The 20942-nt window shown below is 42.6% G+C and overlaps 1 protein-coding gene across 1 annotated transcript in view; it reads left to right on the plus strand.

The window, feature by feature from the left end:
• Positions 1–19813, plus strand: part of LOC109889980 (serine protease HTRA1A) — a 32558-nt gene extending 12745 nt beyond the window's left edge. The window contains exons 4-9 of the mRNA XM_031823617.1: positions 13885–14079; positions 14163–14195; positions 14788–14902; positions 15154–15211; positions 15470–15565; positions 19178–19813. Of these exons, the coding sequence (XP_031679477.1) occupies positions 13885–14079; positions 14163–14195; positions 14788–14902; positions 15154–15211; positions 15470–15565; positions 19178–19346 (666 nt within the window). The 3' untranslated portion in view covers positions 19347–19813. The remainder of the gene's footprint in view (positions 1–13884; positions 14080–14162; positions 14196–14787; positions 14903–15153; positions 15212–15469; positions 15566–19177) is intronic.
• Positions 19814–20942: the final 1129 nt, after the last annotated feature.

A 20942-nucleotide genomic window follows, 5' to 3' on the forward strand; every position in this document is an offset into this window, starting at 1 on the left:
TAGGCAAATAGTGGGGAAGCAATTACAATTTAGGAATTTCCACTGGAGTGATATATGTGCAGATGAGGATGTGCAAGTAGAAATACTGGTGTGCAAAAGAGCAGAAAACCACAAACAAATATGGGGATGAGGTAGGTAGTTGGTTGGATGGGCTATTTACAGATGGGCTGTGTACAGCTGCAGCAATCGGTAAGCTGCTCTGACAGCTAACTCTTAAAGTTAGTGAGAGAGATATAAGTCTCCAACTTCAGTGATTTTCCGCCGAAGTCAAGGATTGGTAAGATAGTCAGTTTTACCAGGGTATGTTTGGCAGCGTGAGTAAAGAAGGCTTTGTTCCGAAATTTAACTTTGGATTGGAGATGCTTAATGTGAGTCTGGAAGGAGAGTTTACATTCTAGCCAGACACCGAGGTACAGTTGAAGTCGGAAGTTTACATACACTGTCATTAAAACTCGTTATTCAACCATTCCACAAATTTCTTGTTAACAAACTATAGTTTTGGCAAGTCGGTTAGGACATCTACTTTGTGCATGACATTAGTCATTTTTCCAACAATTGTTTACAGACAGATTATTTCAATTAAAATTCACTATATCACAATTCCAGTGGGTCAGACGTTTACATACACTAAGTTGACTGTGCTGTTAAACAGCTTGGAAAATTCCAGAAAATGACGTCATGCCTTTAGAAGCTTCTGATAGGCTAATTGACACCATTTGAGTCAATTGGAGGTGTACCTGTGGATGTGTTTCAAGGCCTACCTTCAAACTCAGTGCCTCTTTGCTTGACATCATGGGAAAATCAAAAGAAGTCAGCCAAGACCTCAGAAAATAAAATTGTAGACCTCCACAAGTCTGGTTCATCCTTGGGAGCAATTTCCAAACACCTAAAGGTACCACGTTCATCTGTACAAACAATAGTACGCAAGTATAAACACCATGGGACCATGCAGTCGTCATACTGCTCAGGAGGAGATGCATTCTGTCTCCCAGAGATTAACATACTTTGGTGCAAATCAATCCCAGAACAACAGCAAAGGACCTTGTGAAGATGCTGGAGGAATCAGGAATACAACTATCTATATCCACAGTAAAACAAGTCCTATATTTTATTTTATTTATTTTACCTTTATTTAACTAGGCAAGTCAGTTAAGAACAAATTCTTATTTTCAATGACGGCCTAGGAACAGTGGGTTAACTGCCTGTTCAACATAACCTGAAAGGCAGCTCAGCAAGGAAGAAGAAACGGCTCCAAAACCACCATAAAACAGCCAGACTACGGTTTGCAACTACACATGGGGACAAAGATCATACATTTTGGAGAAATGTCCTCTGATCTGATGAAACAAAAATAGAACTGTTTGGGCACAATGACCATCTTTAAGTTTGGAGGGAAAAGGGGGAGGCTTGCAAGCCAAAGAACACCATGGCAACCATGAAACACAGGGGTGGCAGCATCATGCTGTGGTGTGTATGTTAACTTCAGAGTTCAACTGTATTTATAGTTGTCCACATATTCTAAGTCAGAACCATCCCAATCAGTGATGCTAGTTTTTTGGGTGGATGCGGGCAGCGATCGGTTGAAGAGCATGCATTTAGTTTATCTAGCATTTAAGTGCAATTGGAGGCCACTGAAGGAGTGTTGTATGGCGTTGAAGTTTGTTTGGAGGTTTGTTAACACAGTGTCCAAAGAAGGGCCAGTATACAGAATGGTGTCGTCTGCGTAGAGGTGGATCAAAGAATCACCCGCAGCAAGAGCGACATCATTGATATATACAGAGAAAAGAGTCTGCCCGAGAAATGAACTCTGTGGCACCCCCATAGAGACTGCCAGAGGTCCGGATAACAGGCCCTCCGATTTGACACACTGAATTCTATCTGAGAAGTAGTTAGTGAACCAGGTGAGGCAGTCATTAGAGAAACCAAGACTGTTGGGTCTGCTGATAAGAATACGGTGATTGACAGAGTGGAAAGCCTTGGCCAGGTCAATGAAGACAGCTGCACAGTACTGTCTTTTATCAATGGTGGTTATGATATTGTTTGGGACCTTGTGCGTGGCTGAGGTGCACCCGTGACCTGCTCGGAAACCAGATTGCATAGCGGAGATGGTACGATGGGATTCGAAATGGTCAGTCATCTGTTTGTTAACTTGACTTTCGAAGACTTTAGAAAGGCAGGGCAGGATGGATATAGGTCTGTAACAGTTTGGGTCTAGAGTGTCTCCCCCTCTGAAGAGGGAGATGACCGCGGCCACTTTCCAATCTTTAGGAATCTTAGACGATACGAAAGGGAGGTTGAACAGACTAGTAATAGGGATTGCAACAATGACAGCGGATAATTTTAGGAAGAGAGTGTCCAGATTGTATAGCCCAGCTGATTTGTAGGGATTTTGCAGCTCTTTCAGAACATCAGCTGTCTGGATTTGGGGGAAGGGGGGGGGGGGCAGTTGCTGTGGGGGGTGCAGAGCTGTTGGCCGGGGGTTGGGGTAGCCAGGTGGAAAGCATGGCCAGCCGTAGAGAAATGCTTATTGAAATTCTCGATTATTGTGGATTTATCAGTGGTGACAGTGTTTCCCAGTCTAAGTGCAGTGGGCAGCTGGGAGGAGGTATTCTTATTCTCCATGGACTTTACAGTGTCCCAAAACCTTTTTAAATTAGTGCTGCAGGATGTAAATTTCTGTTTGAAAAAGCTAAGCTTTGCTTTCCTAACTGACTGTGTGTATTGGTTCCTGATTTCCCTGAAAAGTTGCATATCGCGGGGACTATTCAAAGCTAGTGCAGTACGCCACAGGGTGTACTACACCAGCCTCGAATAGTCCCCACGATATGCAACTTTTCAGGGAAATCAGGAATATGCAACTACAATGCCATTGGATGAATCCCAGAACATATTCCAGTCAGTGCTAGCAAAAATCCTGTAGTGTAGCATCTGTGTCATCTGACCACTTCCGTATTAAGCGAGTCACTGGTACTTCCTGCTTTAGTTTTTCTTGTAAGCAGGAATCAGGAGGATAGAATTATGGTCAGATTTGCCAAATGGAGGGCGGGGGAGAGCTTTGTATGCATCTCTGTGTGTGGAGTAAAGGTGGTCTAGGATTTTTTTCCCCCTGGTTGCACATGTGACATGCTGGTAAAATAAATGGTAAAACTGATTTAAGTTTGCCTGCATTAAAGTCCCAGGCCACTAAGAGCGCCACTTCTGGGTGAGCATTTTCTTCTTTGCTTATGGCCTTATAGAGTTTGTTGAGAGCGGTCTTAGTGCCAGCTCCACTTTGTGGTGGTAAATAGATGGCTACGAATAATACAGATGAGAACTCTCTTGGTAGATAGTGTGGTCGACAACTTATCATAAGGTACACTACCTCAGGCAAGCAATACCTCGAGACTTCTTTAATATTAGACATCGCGCACCAGCTGTTATTGACAAAAAGACACACCTCCACCCCTCGTCTTACCAGAGGTAGCATCTCTGTTCTGCCGGTGCATAGAAAATCATGACAGCTCTATATTGTCAATTCTTCGTTCAGCCACGTCTTGGTGAGACATAAGATGTTACAGTTTTTAATGTCCCGTTGGTAGGATAATCTTAATAGTAGGTCATCAATTTTATTTTCTAATGATTGCACATTAGCAAGGAGAATGGAAGGCAGTGGGAGTTTACTCGCTCGCCTCTGACTTCTGTGTCCCCTTTCTTCGCGTCTTTTCTTCACGCAAAAGGCGTGGATCTGGGCCTGTTCCAGTGAAAGCACGATATCCTTCTCGTCTGACTCGTTAAAGGAAAAGGTTTCTTCCAGTCCGCAGTGAGTAATCACTGTTCTGATGTCCAGAAGTTATATTCGGTCATAAGAGACGGTAGCAGCAACATTATGTACACAATACGCCCCCCAAAAATAAAATAAAATGCACAATTGGTTGGGAGAATGTAGAACGTCAGCCATGTTCTTCGGTGCAGTGGAGTGGTAGGGGTAGATATAAGGGTAAGGTGGCTAGCCATCAGGGTATATGATAAACAGTTGCAGCAGCGTATACTATGATTATATGTGAGTGTGTGTGCTTGTGTAGAGTCAGTATGAATGTGTGTGCATGTTATGTGTGTGAGCAAACTAAGTGTGTGAGTGTCAATGTGATTGTGTGTGAGTGAGTACAAAAATAAAAAATAAATGAAAGGATAAATGCAGACAGTCCCTGTTGCCATTTTGTTAGCTATTTAGTGGTCTTATGGCTTGGGGATAGAAGCTGTTCAGGAGCCTGTTGGTGTTAGACTTATTGCTCCGGTACAGTTTGTTAAGGGCCAGCTCGTTGTATTTCTTGTCCTGAGGTGGAATATATACAGCAGTCATGCTAACAGCTGAACAATCTCTCAGAAGGCAGAAGGGTCAGCATTTGACCATCAGGTATTCCAAGAACGGTGAACAATGGGTCGAAACTTCAGCAAACCATTTGCTGCGTTATAACCCTCTCCCTCTCGATTTCCCTGAATTCATTGTCATGTCTGCTCGGTGAATGGAGAATCCATTGAGTTGGATAGCCATGGGGGGCATCTTGTCTGAATGACATGTTTCAGAAAAGCAGAGAATATTGCAGTTACGAGCTTCACATTGATAGCAAAATTGCAATCGGAGGTCCATCTTATTACCAAGCCATTGGCCAATAGAATGGAGAGAAGAAGTGGCCGGTTTTCCCTTTGTCTTCACCTCGCCTGGACTCCCCCTCTCCTGCCTGTTTTGTTGCCGACATTTTCTCATGGGCAGCCCGGAATTGAAGAAAGAGCCCAGGGCAGATGAGTCAAAGCCGGAATTGAGGTTAGTAACTGCCAATCTTCACAATATTCCTTCAAATTGAAACTTTATGGAATATTATAAGTGGCATAAATAAGAGGGTTTGAGGAGTGTGACTTTTACACAGTAGCTCCCATGCTATTTAATCCCTGCCTATGAGCGTGAGTGGGAATGACATTGAGAGTTTCAACTCCCAGGAGGCAGATTGGATTTTAAGTACAGCCTTCCAGGCCAACAGCAGCCATCTTGGTGCAGTACTTTCCAATATCTTACAACTGCAAATCTAGACACCACTAGCAAATGTGAGCAACAATTGAACAATAACAATGACTTAATATTATTCCCTATTAAACATCAGCAGAGTCAGAATTACAAGATGAAGCAAGATGTTATTGGTAGGAAGTTGTTGTTCAGCTTGATAACACAGCTGATTGTTTGAGAGGTGCAACATGGTGCAACGAAGTGGTCCTTGTAAACGCTGACATTCAACACATAGTTAATGTTGGCAATGGCATTCAGATAAAAATAATTCAGAGACAACAGTCATTAGGAAACGATTCTCTGAAATAAACTTGGATTACATTCTGCAAAGACTCATTACCAGCAGATGAAAACCCATGTCATGCTCCAATGAGCAAATAGTTTTGATAGCAAAAGTTCTGCTCATAAATGGCATGGAGGCAGGCCATGCAAGGTTTTTGCCGAGGCAGCGTACAGTAACATAGAGAGATTGTTGCTTTGTGGACTAGTGGGATACACATCCCACATGAATCATATTCGACAGCCATATGAAGGAATGTCTGGCACCCAGTCAAAGCCACAGGCTAGGAGTAACTGCACCGCAGAATGGCTCGCAGAGCATTCGCTCGCTTCAATGCACAGCTGAAAAGACACTCACGACAAGGACAGGGCTGCACACAGCATCGGCCAAAACGCCAAGACAAGCACAAGGTTATGTTTTCTTTTATGCGGCCTACAGTGGTTCCCCAAACTGGCCCTGGAAGACTACTGTGCTATACACTCTGGTCTACATTCAATACACATACTAGACAACTGGAAGGTGATATCAGACCCAAAGCAGTGATCCATGGACGTCTGAAGAAAAGATTATGGATGGAAAATACAGCATCATTACTTCTCAAAAAACTGTTTCAAGACACTGAAAAGTCGAATGATTTGTGCCCTGTGACTACCATCCAACTACTGGTTGACCATGACAGCCCAGTACCTGACTGTGGATTGACCATATACCCCGTGCCCCACTCTGGCTACATAGCTAAGACAGCTGTTGAAATCTTTGCCCCAGTTTTCTCTCCTGTGTGAGAAAGTGTCTACCCAGTCTGCCCAGTGGGCACAGTCCCAGTTCCATGACTAACCCCCACAGTGGGACAGGACAGAGGCTATGGGTTAGTGGGAGAGGGGAGGGGGCCTGACTCATGACACCCCAGCTAATGAGACAGTGGGTACGGCAGGGGAGGGTGAATGTGAGGGAAAGAGTCGACTAGAGATGGAAAGTGTCAGTGAGAGAGTAATTAGAGGATGAGAGAGAGAGAGGGAGATAATTAGAGGCCAAAATAAAGGAAAGGTTGGAATTTCCTAATTTGTATGAAAAATACAGTAAGTTGTCACAGTTCTGGCCTCAGGGCTTCAGGTCTGTACTCTTTTAAGTATGTATTTATTTCCCTCTTTTCCTCACTCTCCCTCCATCTGTCCCTCTCTTGCCTCAAGTGTGCGTCATGAGTATGGGTGACTTCTGTCAAACTTTGTATTTCATATCAGCACACTGAGAGAGAATCAATCACATGTTTATGACTGTGAGCTTTGAAAGTTGACTCTTTGAATGTAGAATACCCTCTCTTCCCCCTCAGTGCTTCATGAGAAGCAGAGTTTATTGGAGGCTGGGTCGGTCCGTTCTTGTGTGGTGTACCCTCGTCTCTGGGGAAGACATTACACGTCTGCAGCTACATGAGTCTGTCTGCAGAAGTTGGGACTTCAGAGGATGGGAAGGAGAAAGGGGAAAAGTGCTACATTCATTTCTGACAGAGAGAGAATGTGATGGAGAGGCAGACAAAGACAGAGGGAATGTGGCCTAGAAAACGGATCCATATGTCTGCAAAGCTAAGTGATCTAATAGGCTAATGAGATGGCTGTGTGATGTGACGCTGGGAAGATAAAGCTAGAAGTCATCATGTGGGAGAAAGAGCAGCTTGTTAACCCTATCCACTCCCTCACTCACTTCCTCAACTGTCTGTGGTGCAAAGTAGCGCACTGTCGGTGTCCTCAGTTTAGAATATTTGAGATGATTTTGTTCATGGAAGTCATGTCAACAGACTGAGGACAGTTAAACACACCCATCCAAAGACACCACATCCTCATCAATAAATACAGTGAGTATATGTGTCTCAGTACTCAAGCACAATGTTAGTCTGTATGCTCCCCAGGTCATCCACCTCCTAAAGGGTGGTAGGATGACTAGCGCTGGCTAGACCGACCACGGCTCTTATTGGTCCCTGTTAAGGAGACATCCAGGACATGCTCTGTTTCTCAGTGGAAAGAGTGGCGTCCTTCAGAAAGAAGCAGAGGGAAAATTAATCACATCCTCGTCTCATCCTTCATTTCACTCGCTCTCCCACAATTGCTTCCATCCTTGCGGAAGCAGCGTGTCGGGACGAAGGCCAAGGGAAGCAGACTGGCCTTGCTCTTTTATTTGATGCTCCAGACAAGGCCTAGTTTGTAGATGGTTGTTTCCCAGGCCAGCGATGCAGTGGAAGAGAGACCCATACATCCCAACCGCATCTTATCAGATCTGCATGGCCCACAGATTAAAGGCGTGTGGTGTCTAGCCGCCCGTTGGTGAGATGCCATCCAGTCTTCCAGGGTGTCTGTAAATCATGCTGGGAACACAGAGGGAGTTTACGACCATGTGTTTGCTGTTGTGTTGGCTGTGGCATTTACAACAACATGTGCACCATATTGATCCCTAGAGCTGATGGTTCTGCAGGTATTATCATGTTGGGACAAAGTTTATGTGTAGCCAAAGTAGCATTCACCCACACACGGTCACACCATTTGTTAGTGGCCCCATGATATGTATGCATGGTAGCATAGGACTAAAAAGTTAACATAATACCTACAGATGCGCTGTCTTAATTTGACCCTGCTTCTCACAGCAGGAAAATAATCCTGCAGTAACAGGAAATGTGAATTATTATGTGGATTTGTAGGTGTTGATACATTATTAGATACATGTTTTGTTACCGCAAATTAAGTCTGACATTTTTAAGGGGAAATTTGTAACTTTAGAAGCATTTTTAAAAACCTTGAATACACTACAATTTGCGTATTGCCTTGAAGTCCCCTATAAGAAAAGCACAGTAGTGATCACAGCAAAGACTCTAGAAGTGGTTATAGGTTTAATCACCAAACAGAGGGTGTGTGTGTTTCACTGGCATGCCTCTGTGCTGTTTACAGTTGTTTTTTGTTTGGGTTGATGTACAAGTAACCCTTTTTCTCAGGTTTGCATACGCCTTCGAAATTATTAGCGACAGTCCATCAAAGCGTGAGGCTTGACAAAAAACAAGTTTGCACCTGGGATCAAGTCATAAAAGTTAATGTAATGGGTTTTTAAGTGATTCCAAACAGCCAAAGCTGTCATTTGAAACAAAGACTTGTCTACAGCAACAAAGGAGGTATTTTCCTCGTTGGTCCTTCCACCATCTCACATGGCAGACACTCTAGATGTACAGTACAATTTTGGTTGAGATGATAGGATAAAGCCTATTGTGCCATTCTCAGTTATCTTCTGTATGAGCCAGTGGAGACCTTGGGAAATGGGTATTTTTTTATTAATAGAAAGGTTGAAATTTCAATTGAAAGTTTGAAGTTAAGATCTAGAACAAGGCAGTAGTGCATTTAACTGAAAGCATCTCACATGATGTTAGGGACGGCCAATGCAGGTGAGGGTTGACTGCTCCTCTTGTTGTCCCTCTCACCACCTCTCCTTAATGAGGTCATTGTCATGGGTTGACAGGGTTCGATACTGTGACCAAAACAGTCGCTTTTGCAACCTTTTGACTGGGCAGTGCGACACACATTTTTAGATGGTCGCAAGAGTGCCAGTGAAACAAATTTATCTTGTCACGTACATTTTTGGTTCACGGGTTGCTTTTTTTTTTATCTTCATGATTTATTCACACTGTAATGTGCAATTGACAAAACATAAACCAACTTTCTAAAGAGGCAACAATGGCACGGGAATGCCCCTGTCTGTGTGTGTCAGGGCTTGACATGAATGGGAGGTTTTGGAAAACCTCCAGACCAGTCAATCATCCCTGTTGTGGCCAGCTTGGGCCAGTGAAAAGATTAGGCCATTTTAATAATTTTTAATCTTGGCTATGTAAATGATTAAAAATATGGATTCCTCTAAGCTTTTTTTCTGTGTGTCGAGAACATGCTGTCTATTTAGTCAGGCAATTCCCACATTATTCTGACATACACTGAGTGTACAAAACATTAAGGACACTTTCCTAATATTGAGTTGCACCCCACCCATTGCCCTCAGAACAGCCTCAATTCGTGGGAGGATGGACTCTACAAGGTGTCGAAAGCGTTCCACACGGATGCTGGCCCATGTTTACTCCAGTGCTTCTCACAGATGCGCCTGCCACCTACTGCTATACCCCTTTCAAAGGCACATTCATATTTTGTCTTGCCCATTCACCCTCTGAATGGCACACACACACAATCCATGTCTCAATTGTCTCAAGGCAAAAAAATCCTTCTTTAACCTGTCTCCTCCCCTTCATCTATACTGATTTAAGTGGATTTAACAAGTGACATCAATAAGGGATCATAGCTTTCATCTGGATTCACCTGGTCAGTCTATGACTGGGAAATAGCAGGTGTCCTTAATGTTTTGTACACTCAGTGTATTTTAGAAGGAAAAAATTACGTGAATGTCAATGCTTAATGCCATTGGGTAGGCTTATTAAAAAAGGCATTATTCTTAAAGTACTTACTTTACATACATTATTTTATTTTTTTCTTCTCTAGGCTTTTTTTTGTATGAAAGATCAAATGACCTGCTATTGAAATTATGCACGCATCATTCAGTTTCCTGTCAAGTCTTGACCTGGGCCAGTATTTTTGTTCCTTTGAGCCAGTAGCTTTCAGTTGCAGGGCACTGGCCCTGTGTACTACTGGCAAATGTAACTGAATGACGAGCCTTGTTATGTGCGGTGCGTGTAGCCATGTAGACTATATGTCTACCACTGTTTGTAGCCATTAGCAATGCTAATGATAGCCTAATTGTCTTTGGGTAGATGGAAAGGCAATTAAAGGTTAACTACAAAGTAGCCTATGCCTACCTGGCAGAATCATGATTATTTGCATCAATCCAGTGGCCATTTGTTTTGAAAACCATCACAAGTATGCTACAAAAACACTGCTAGCCAAATACAACTGTCTGGCTGGTGTGCACCTGAATGAAAGGGGTACTAAACTAAAAATTCTAAATTTCTCCGATTTTACCCAGACCTCAAAAAAAGGTTCCCTATTTTGGTTTAAGCATTGTTGTTGACATATAACATCCAATTTGGTTGTTTTTCTATTAAAATGGGTGCTTTTGAGAGCAAAAAAATGTGGGAATTGACAGTCCAGCTCTCTATTTTATTGCCGTTGTATCGTTTTGGTATCAAGTATACTTCATATTCTACCCTCTGGAAGGTTGCATAGAAAATAACACATGGCACTTTGAAATTTGCAATAAATACATTTTGCACTTTATTTTAACACTCTCTTTTCTTTGCTGTTAGAGTTCATCTCCCCAACTCAAAGAACACAAGCTAATTTGAAAGATGGCTAGCCATTGTTAGCCTGGTTTTGTATGGAATGCAAGAACATTATGGGACACAGGCCAGGTCAATTCTCATTGTTTGTAATTTAAAAGAATTGTGCGACCAAATCATGTGCTGGTGCCACCAACTGAAAAAGTTTGGTGCAACAGTGCCACCAGTGGAAAAAGGAAGTAGAACTCTGGATGAGTGTTAATGCATTAAGGCCAGCCCATGGTCCAAAATAACCTGGTGAGTCACTTATGGTCAAGAGAAAGTCAGAACCACCAAAATTACATATACAGTATTCGACTCGGTATCAAAAAGTAGCTGAGTACAAGTGGTTAGTAGGTGATAGCTAGACTAACAGTCCTCACACATGAATAGTCATGCCATTTGATGTTTGTTTTTATTCCTATTCACTCCTAGACACTCCCACCCTCAAGGGCTCATATCAGCTAGCCTTGGCATCCACAGTGTATGAGTTAATGTGTGTACGCATGACTGTACCGCCCACAAATCAGTGGCCACAATGTGTGTAAGCAGATGGATATGTGCAGGTGTGTGTCAAGTTATGTTTTTCATTATTCACTGGGCTGAGACATTTCAATAAGTGACAGGACCATTTTATAATGATCACGCTGTTATTACCAGTATCACCACAGCAAGCGGTTGGTAGACCATCTCAGTGTTAGGGATTCAGATTGGGCTGACTTCTCTCACTTCCTCCCTCCATCTGCTTATCCCTTTAACTCGGTGGGGTCAAGGTACGGGGTGGTGTGTGTGTGTGAGGGTGGGGAGTCCAGACTGGATAGCAGTTCACAGACTGCTATTCCGGTGTCAAGTCTGGATGAAAGAAATTAGAGGGAGGGGTGATGGGGTTATGCACTTTCATCTTCTAACTGTCATCTTCTATTAATACCTAGGCTACACCTCAGGGGTCAAGTTCGCTCTCAGTTCCCGCAACCCAAAAAGCTAAAATGGCGTCTTATAGTCTTAGATGGATTTAATACTGTATAAAGACCTAATTCAGCTATTGTTGGCAACGGTCAGCAGTCAAAAGTGGCCCTTATGTTGTGTCGTCACTCCGCAGAGTTGACAATCACCATGTAATAACCAAGTGTGTACACCATATTGGAAAGGAAAATGTAGTGTTATCATATTTTATGATGGCACTGCACTATGAATATCCCTGGGTAGTTGATTACAGGACTTGTTTCTGTGTTTGCATGCAGAGACTTTTGTCTGTGTGTATCTTTGGCTTGTTGGCCAGTCAGTCTCAGTTACCTTAGCTTCCACACTGTGACTCTATTTATAACCCAGGGTAAACAAAATGGATACAGGGGAACAACCGGGAAAGGTCTCTCAAGATTGTGCTGTTGTCGGGAGTTTGTTGGGTGGTGTGTTAGGAACCACACACTCAACGTGATGTGGCGACGCGTAGGCTATGACCATACACTCATTGGCTATGACTGGACAGAAGGGAGATGATTTCATGCAGACAGGGAAACTGTGGATGGATAAATATACCCTCTGTCTGTCTAGGCACTGTTTCTGGCTCATGGTTTCCTTACCATGGAGTCTCAGTCGTTGAAGAGTTTAACATGAATGGATTTGTACTGTTTTATGAGGTACTGGCCAGTGGCCACTAATAAAATAGATGCACTGTGATAGGAGAAAAATGAGGATGGATTAAAAAAACATTGTAGTTACTCCACAATACTAACCATATTGACAGAATGAAAATAAGGATGCCTGTACAGAATAAAAAATATTCAAAAGCATGCATCCCATCCTGTTTACAACAAGGCACGAAAGTAATACTGTAAAAGATTTGGTAAAGCAACTAACTTTTTGTCTTTTTTTTTTGCCCCAAAGTGTTATGTTTGATCCTCCTAGGTTTTATATTGAAGTCCATGTACCAAGAGGAGGACGGAAGCTAGCTGTCCTCCGGCTATACCATGGTGCTACCCTATAGAGTGCTTGTCACGTATACTACCTCTCCAGCCTCTAGGTCATAAGGCTGCTGATTATCCCGTACACCTGTCACCATCGTCAAGCGCACCGGCGCCTCATGACACTCACCTGGACTCCATCACCTCCTTGATTATCTTCCTTATATCTGTCACTCCCCTTGGTTCTTTCCTCAGGTGTTATTGACTGTCTCATGACACTCACCTGGACTCCATCACCTCCTTGATTATCTTCCCTATATCTGTCACTCCCCTTGGTTCTTTCCTCAGGTGTTATTGACTCTGTTTCATGTCGGTGCGGTGTTTGTGTTTCATGTCGGTGCGGTGTTTGTGTTTCATGTCGGTGCGGTGTTTGTGTTTCATGTCGGTGCGGTGTTTGTGTTTCATGTCGGTGCGGTGTTTGTGTTTCATGTCGGTGCGGTGTTTGTGTTTCATGTCGGTGCGGTGTTTGTGTTTCATGTCGGTGCGGTGTTTGTGTTTCATGTCGGTGCGGTGTTTGTGTTTCATGTCGGTGCGGTGTTTGTGTTTCATGTCGGTGCGGTGTTTGTGTTTCATGTCGGTGCGGTGTTTGTGTTTCATGTCGGTGCGGTGTTTGTGTTTCATGTCGGTGCGGTGTTTGTGTTTCATGTCGGTGCGGTGTTTGTGTTTCATGTCGGTGCGGTGTTTGTGTTTCATGTCGGTGCGGTGTTTGTGTTTCATGTCGGTGCGGTGTTTGTGTTTCATGTCGGTGCGGTGTTTGTGTTTCATGTCGGTGCGGTGTTTGTGTTTCATGTCGGTGCGGTGTTTGTGTTTCATGTCGGTGCGGTGTTTGTGTTTCATGTCGGTGCGGTGTTTGTGTTTCATGTCGGTGCGGTGTTTGTGTTTCATGTCGGTGCGGTGTTTGTGTTTCATGTCGGTGCGGTGTTTGTGTTTCATGTCGGTGCGGTGTTTGTGTTTCATGTCGGTGCGGTGTTTGTGTTTCATGTTTCATTTATATTATTAAAACACTCACTCCCTGTACTTGCTTCCTGACTCTCAGCGCACTCATTACAGTGCTATTGAGGCTACTATAGACTATTTGGTGAAATTAATATATTTAGTACAGTTTTATCTAAAAAGGATAACTTCTTCAATGTTTTACTATTGACATTTTTATGAAATTCACTGAGGATGGTCCTCCCATTCCTCCTCTGAGGAGCCTCCAATGGTACGTATGTGGGGAAGGATAGCTTTACGGCCCACAGTTTCTAGTGCTGCTGCTTATCAATGTTACTGAGGGATGTGTACCTATTAAATATCTCCCCCTAACCTGTCCCCTCTACAGATCAAGCTTCCTGTGCTGATGTTGGGGCGTTCGTCAGACCTGAGGCCTGGGGAGTTTGTGGTGGCCATCGGAAGCCCCTTCTCCCTCCAGAACACAGTTACCACAGGGATAGTCAGCACAACCCAACGAGGGGGCAAGGAGCTGGGCCTACGCAACTCTGAAATGGAATACATTCAGACAGACGCTATTATCAACGTGAGTCTGTGAACACATGCACATACACACATCACAAAGGATTGTGATCTGAGAACTGAAGTAATCTTCTTTTCTGTTTACAGTATGGTAATTCAGGAGGCCCTCTGGTGAATCTGGTGAGAATACTGTTTTTGTTTATTGACAGCTAAACAGTTTTTGTACATGTCTAATAGACAGCAGATAATGTGTCTGAATGGCACATAATATTTTGAGACTGTATGCAACTGTGTGTTTGCGTGTTACTGTCACGACTTCCGCCGAAGTCGGTCCCTCTCCTTGTTCGGTCGACGTCACCGGTCTTCTAGCCATCGCCGATCCACCTTTCATTTTCCATATGTTTTGTCTTGTCTTCCCACACACCTGGTTTCAATTCCATCATTACATGTTGTGTATTTAACCCTCTGTTTCCCCCCCCCCCCACGTCCTTGTCTGGAATTGTTTATTGTAGTGCTTGTACACGTTATGCTGGTGTATAACGGGTTTTGTTTACCCATTGATTTATTGTTCTGTTTACGGTGGTTTTGTTTATTAAACTGCGCCGTTGTAAATCAGTTTTCACTCTCCTGCGCCTGACTTCTCTGCCGCCAGTACGCACCCCCCTACAGTTACAGTGTTATTAATGTGTCACTTTATTTGATCATGAGTGATTCTGGTCAGTCTGGTTCAGACACGACATGAATTACTTTATTATTGACTGTGTTATTGAAGGATGGTGAGGTGATCGGGATCAACACTCTGAAAGTGACGGCTGGTATCTCATTCGCCATCCCCTCCGACAAGATCCAAGAGTTCCTGACTGAATCCTACGACAGACTGTCCCGAGGTAGGACGTTAAATCCCTATGGTCATCCTGTGTGTAACATCTAAATATGTCCCCTTAGTGTAAGGTCCTGTCTACACTCTTATCCACATGTTTTGAGGATAACCATAAACACTTCCAGACGTTTTGATTCAAGCCCCTTTATAATTAATCTTAGCCCATGGCCTAGGTTCAGAATCACTCAAATATCTTTCATGTCAAAAGGTAAACCCCATTGCAAACCTGGTGGTTTTCTTCTTATTGTGTTTCCGTAGGAAGAGCTGTGACAAAGAAGAGATACATTGGTGTGAGGATGATGACACTCACCCCAGCGTAAGTAGATCCTTAGGTCACTGGTTATACTTGCAATGAAATGGATAAAGATGGTACTTTTCCTCTCTAGGACCGTCAACTCCCGATAAGTGCAAAGAAAGATTTGAGACTGAATGTGTACACTAAACTGGAAAATGCAGTTATTCAAAGCTGTCAAAAATAATGTATTTGAACTGGACCTGGTGAACTGCATTTCAGTTTGATACGGAAAACAGAGGACTTCTTAAAACGGAGCACCTCTTCCCCTTCACTCTGTAGGTTAACCAAGGAGCTGAAGGTTCGACACAAAGACTTCCCCGATGTCACCTCTGGAGCGTACGTCATGGAGGTGATATCTAAAACGCCGGCCGCGGCGTAAGTACAAACTAACAGGGATAGTAGAAACTCACTCCGTCTCACCAACAGTGGGGGTTTCTTATGAGTGTGAGGACAAGTTGTCTGACTTTTTCTGTGCTAAGGGATATTTGCTTTGGCTCCTTCAGCTGACTGTACACATGTTTCAAATTTATATAGACCCTCAACGCCCAACTCTCCCCACACAAACTCACTCACATTCACACTCTCTCTCCAGTTTTCACGTGCGCGCACACACACACACACACACACACACAACCCCCCCTTACTAAAACATTGCTGAGACTCACTTCACTCAATTCTTGTTCACCCACTCAAGAATCCCCTCCCGACCACAGTTCTACCAGAGAGGGTTTGGGGGTTGGGGGACACTGAGGTCAGCAATCCCCTTCCTCCCTCAAGCAGCAAGGGTTATGCTGTGGTTTTCCTGGGACCACTCACTCAACCCTAGTACACTCTCTGTGTTTCATTGGAGGTATAAGTGTTAGTCGTGTTTTCCTGAGGAGTATGAGGAGAATGTGGAAGTGTGGCTGTATTATAAGTGGTGGTGGCAGCCACTGTTCACATGTATGATTAGAGAGTAGTTGTGTGCAAATTGGAGGCATTGATATCACTTCTGGTAACCGCTCCAGTCTTTGTGCAATTTCGTTTTACTAGATTTCTATTCTGGGTGTGTTTGGTCTATGGGAGTGTGTTGCACAAAGCAGTCTCCACCTGACTTACTGTAATTATTGTGGTCTTGATGAAGGATAGGTGAAAGGGGTCAATTTGTGTTCATTGTAGCACTATAAAGTAAGGCATCATAGAATGTGTGAAAGGCAACAAGGCCAATGGAATCCATTCTTAGCTGATTGTCAGTGCAATAGAGACCAATATTGAGTCTATACCTTAAAATGACTATCTTATAGCTAGGACTGAGCGGTATATTGCATTTTACTATATATAGGGTGTCCACCAACTCTGCTCTGATTGGTTGAATATGTGCTTTGGTGATGACATTTTCCTTCCTTATGTTATGAAATACATTTTACCAAGACAAATATGTTTGGATTCGTTCAGTGGGGTCTTCCTCTAACATACATTACGATTTTGTCAGATTTCATAACCTAATACATCCCATAATAAGCACTTAGCTGTGTTGACAGAGCGACACAGCTTTCTTGCCGAAGCATTTGAGGATTTTACATTTTGTGGTCGCCATCTTCCAAGTTGTTTCCGCAGGTCGCAAATAGCAAAATTAGCATGACACAATATGAATTAAATGTAAAAGGCTTTGAAAATAAAAAGCTTGCGGGATGCTCAGTGCTCCATTTCCATTTCACAGAGATGCGCTTGTTTTGTGAGAAGTCTTTGAAAAAGAACAGGAACTTCAAATGAATATGAACAGTGTATACTAAAATATGAGAATACTACATCATGTCTCAAATTTGACATCTATCTTACCCATATTGTTTTAATGGTGATTTCAAGATAACTGAGAACTCGAAAAAGAATGAGGTCAAATCATGACATCAGTGGACTTCAGGTCAGAAAGTCAGAGCTCTAGAACAATGCAGATTTTCCAAGTTGGATGACAGTTCAAACTATTTTCCCCCTTCAGAGCTAGTTTGTCCAGTTGTTCCCCATTATCTTGAAAGCAGTGCAGTCGGAAGTCAGAGATTTCCGAGTTCTCAGTTGTCCCCAGTTGTTTTGAACGTGGCATATGTCCTCCGGTTTTGAGAAGAAATATGACGAGTATATAAACCGTTCAATACAACTGGGAACTCAGAAATAAACAAGCTCCGACTGGGAAAAATAGTTATGAACGGTCATCCAGTTCGGATTTCCAAGTTGGAAACTCTGGCTCAGACTTTCCGATCGGAAGATCACTGACATCATGATTTCAGCTAGTTCCCAGTTGTCTTGAAAGCACCATATATTCTCGCACAGCATCCAGCCTAGCTGACGCGATGCTAGTTTCCTGATTCTTTTTTTTCTTTTTTACTACTTTTTTTCTTTGGCCCCCATTTAGTCACCTTAATTTTGACAATCCTACAAGGGTAAAAACGCCAATAAAGGTTGAACTGATTATGATAGAGACATGAGGTTTGGACCATTGGTTTTCATAAAGGATTATCCACAATTAACACATTATTTTCCAATTGGTCAAAAGATGCGACAGCCTACTATATACCGGTATTGATGCATGGACCAGTTTGGGTTTTTACTTAACCTTCTATAACGGTATTTCAATGTTTGGTTTGTGCCCCCTGTCACTCAAGGAGAGAGCAGTTGCTCAACCATGGAGTCACGAGTACTTTCTTGCTGTTCACTCTGCAGTCTGCATGGTCAGATAGATGCAACAAGATGTTGGTGACATGCTGCTTTCTACAAGCATTCTATAATTACACTATTATTTTATGTTTGTCTTTTCTTAGCAAGTTGTGGCTGAAATAAAGCTTGTTAGCCGCCAATGCCAATTGCTAGTTTGCTGGCTAGCTAGGTTGCTAAATGAGCAGTGTTGTAGTGAATGGTGTACGCATTATACCCATACACTCACTTCTTACCACGGTGCGTATCAACGTAGTGTAGTAGAGGTACGTATACGCCATATGGATTAATACGTCTGATGGAATATTTCAGAATGTTTCGCTTAAAATGTTGATAATCTGTTCTTTCTACACATTTTCACTGCAGCAAGGTTCACAGTGGTAGGCCAATCTGCAAATGTTCCAAAATACAAATAGCAGGAAAACAGTGTTCTAAAATGCACACCGCACATGCAAGTGGTTTCATGGACAGAGATGTAAATATGAAATCCATTAGAACTATCATGGGTTGCTAATATGACTAGGATAATGCCATTGGCTGCTAGACAATGAAAGAAAGATCAATGAAAACCAATAGAACAGGAGAACGCATATAAATCATATAAAATAATTGCCTCCACGTTTCTATGGTGCGATTTTTGTCTATAGGCTAACGTTACTATGAAGTTAAACATCCAGCTTTCAAACAATGAAGGAACCGGAAAAATATAGCAGTGCTAATGATAGACTTAACCGTCTTCTGGTAGATTGAAAGGCTTTCCCCAAAACCGTATTAAATGTTAACTAGCTACAAAGTAACCTGTCCCTACCGGACAGAATGATACCATGATTATTTGCATCAATCAAGTAGCCATTTAAACTCTAAAATCAAAAACATGTTTAATGTTTTTTCCAACTTTAAAATTGGTCTCCTGATGTGGTTTAAACATTGTACATTTAGTTGTTTTTCTATTTTAAAAATGTCGTGCACATTGAGGAAATGACGACAAAAGTGCAAGAAATTGATTTAAACTGCTGAAAATATTTTTGGGGTTTGAAGTTGGATTGAACAGTAATGAAACAATTAGATTGGAGAAAACCCAATTGAAATCACATATAATTTATGTGTTGCCACTCTTGGGTAATGAACTACTCATAAAGAATATTTAGAACTTTTATTATTAAAAAACATAAATTACTGTAAAAAATTTGAAAAATATTCTGATTTGATATTTTGTCCATATTGCCCAGCATTATACCTAACCGTTCCATCCAGCATGTTTTTTTCTGTAGTTCTCATTATGATGCGACCTTCTCTTCTTAGTGGCGGTCTGAAAGAGCATGATGTGATCATCTCCATCAACGGCCAGCAGATCACCTCTGCAACCGACGTCAGCACCATCATCAAGAAGGACACCACGCTGCAGGTGGTGGTTCGCCGTGGTAACGAGGACACCATCATTACCATCACTCCCATGGAGATCGACCCCTGACCCCCCCAGCCCCACCAATGAGTTGGTGCTCATTACCATCCCCAATAGACCTTATGGACGTGTGCTTTTAATCACACCCCATGGAGTATCTGTGGCCTTTAGGGTTTTGTGGCGCCATGCGTCCAGCCAGGTTAAGACCGCCTTGGAAAGGAACGCTTGTATAGAGCATCTCAGCAGAGTTGTAATTCCTCATCCATGTATATTACACTTATATTATTATACGCTTCTACTACTGTTTACTGTTAAACACAAGCCAGTTGACCTGTTGTGATCTGCCTGTTTTGTTGTTTTATACTGACTGATTGTTCAGATGGAGGCCCACCATGGCAATCTAAAACAATGTGGAGAGCAGCTCTGGGCGAGTTGTGCAATTATTGTTTTCTAAATTCCTTACCTAAGTACTGTAGTTTTATGGTTTGTTTGTCGATGACATTTACGAAGAAGATAATAAAGACTTGTAACTGCGTTTTATGATCGTAATTTTAATGTTGGAAATGTAAGGCTCAACATGCAGTGCTTACGTCTCTCATTGACAATCTTTTTCAAGCACTCTCTCTTTTTCTCTCTCTCATTTACACACACACTGTGATGGACTGCATCCTGACTGAGATTAGGTTTACAATATTTTATTTGAGTGAGTATGAGCTTTGCCATGACACACACACTCACGAGGAAGACAAAGTTGATGTGGGGCTGTTTTTTTATTTAGTTGTACTGCCTCCATAAGGGTTTGATACTGGCCTGGTGTGGCAGTTGGGCCAGGGGCCCTGGCTGTAGGCTGACCTCACAGGGAGGAGAATGGTCAACCAATGTGATCCAGATGAGGTCCTACGGATGATGAGACACTCACATGAAGACACTCTACCCAAGTCCTTTACCAATACATCACGATGCAGTCGTATTATTAAAAGTCCCTGCCATCACTTCATAGGCATAGCCTACAGGCATAACATAATCATGTAAGAGGACTGGTACACATTCTAGACATCATGGCAAGCAGGTTATGGGCAGGACATGATCACAGTAGCTGGCCACTGTATGCACTTGTGTGTGTGTTATCATAAATACAATAATATTTTGGGTATAGGGAACAACATGTTAAATTATCCCAAAAAGTGGTTTTCAGTTGTAGGCCTAGATTATACCTGATTTCAGTGGATGAATAGCATAAAAAGGATGTATCTTTGGGCATAAATGACAGAGACCACTTGAGCCAACCTAGTGCAGTACAGATGTTGTGGCTCAGGATTGTAATCTTCCCAATGCAGTATTCACATGTTACACAGAGTAAAATGTATAGGAGAGCGGATCTACCATGATACGTTAGATGTGTATCAAGAAACAGTGTGGTAGCGCATTTCAATAACCGTAAAAAGGAAATGCAAGTTAAGCAACTGCTGCCATCTAATGGTTTTTATGAAGCATTACATCCTTATACACAATGAAAATACTTAATGGAGGATTCAACTTGACTTTTTCTGTCTCCATCACACAGATGTTTGAAAGTGTTCCATTGATAGCCTTCACATCACTCTGCAAAAACATTGTTCCAGTGGGGTTGCTAACTGACCCAGAGACAGTGAAAACATCAAGCAC

Source organism: Oncorhynchus kisutch, linkage group LG4 (genome assembly GCF_002021735.2).
Source record: "Oncorhynchus kisutch isolate 150728-3 linkage group LG4, Okis_V2, whole genome shotgun sequence".
In the NCBI taxonomy this organism is placed as follows: Eukaryota; Metazoa; Chordata; class Actinopteri; order Salmoniformes; family Salmonidae; genus Oncorhynchus; species Oncorhynchus kisutch.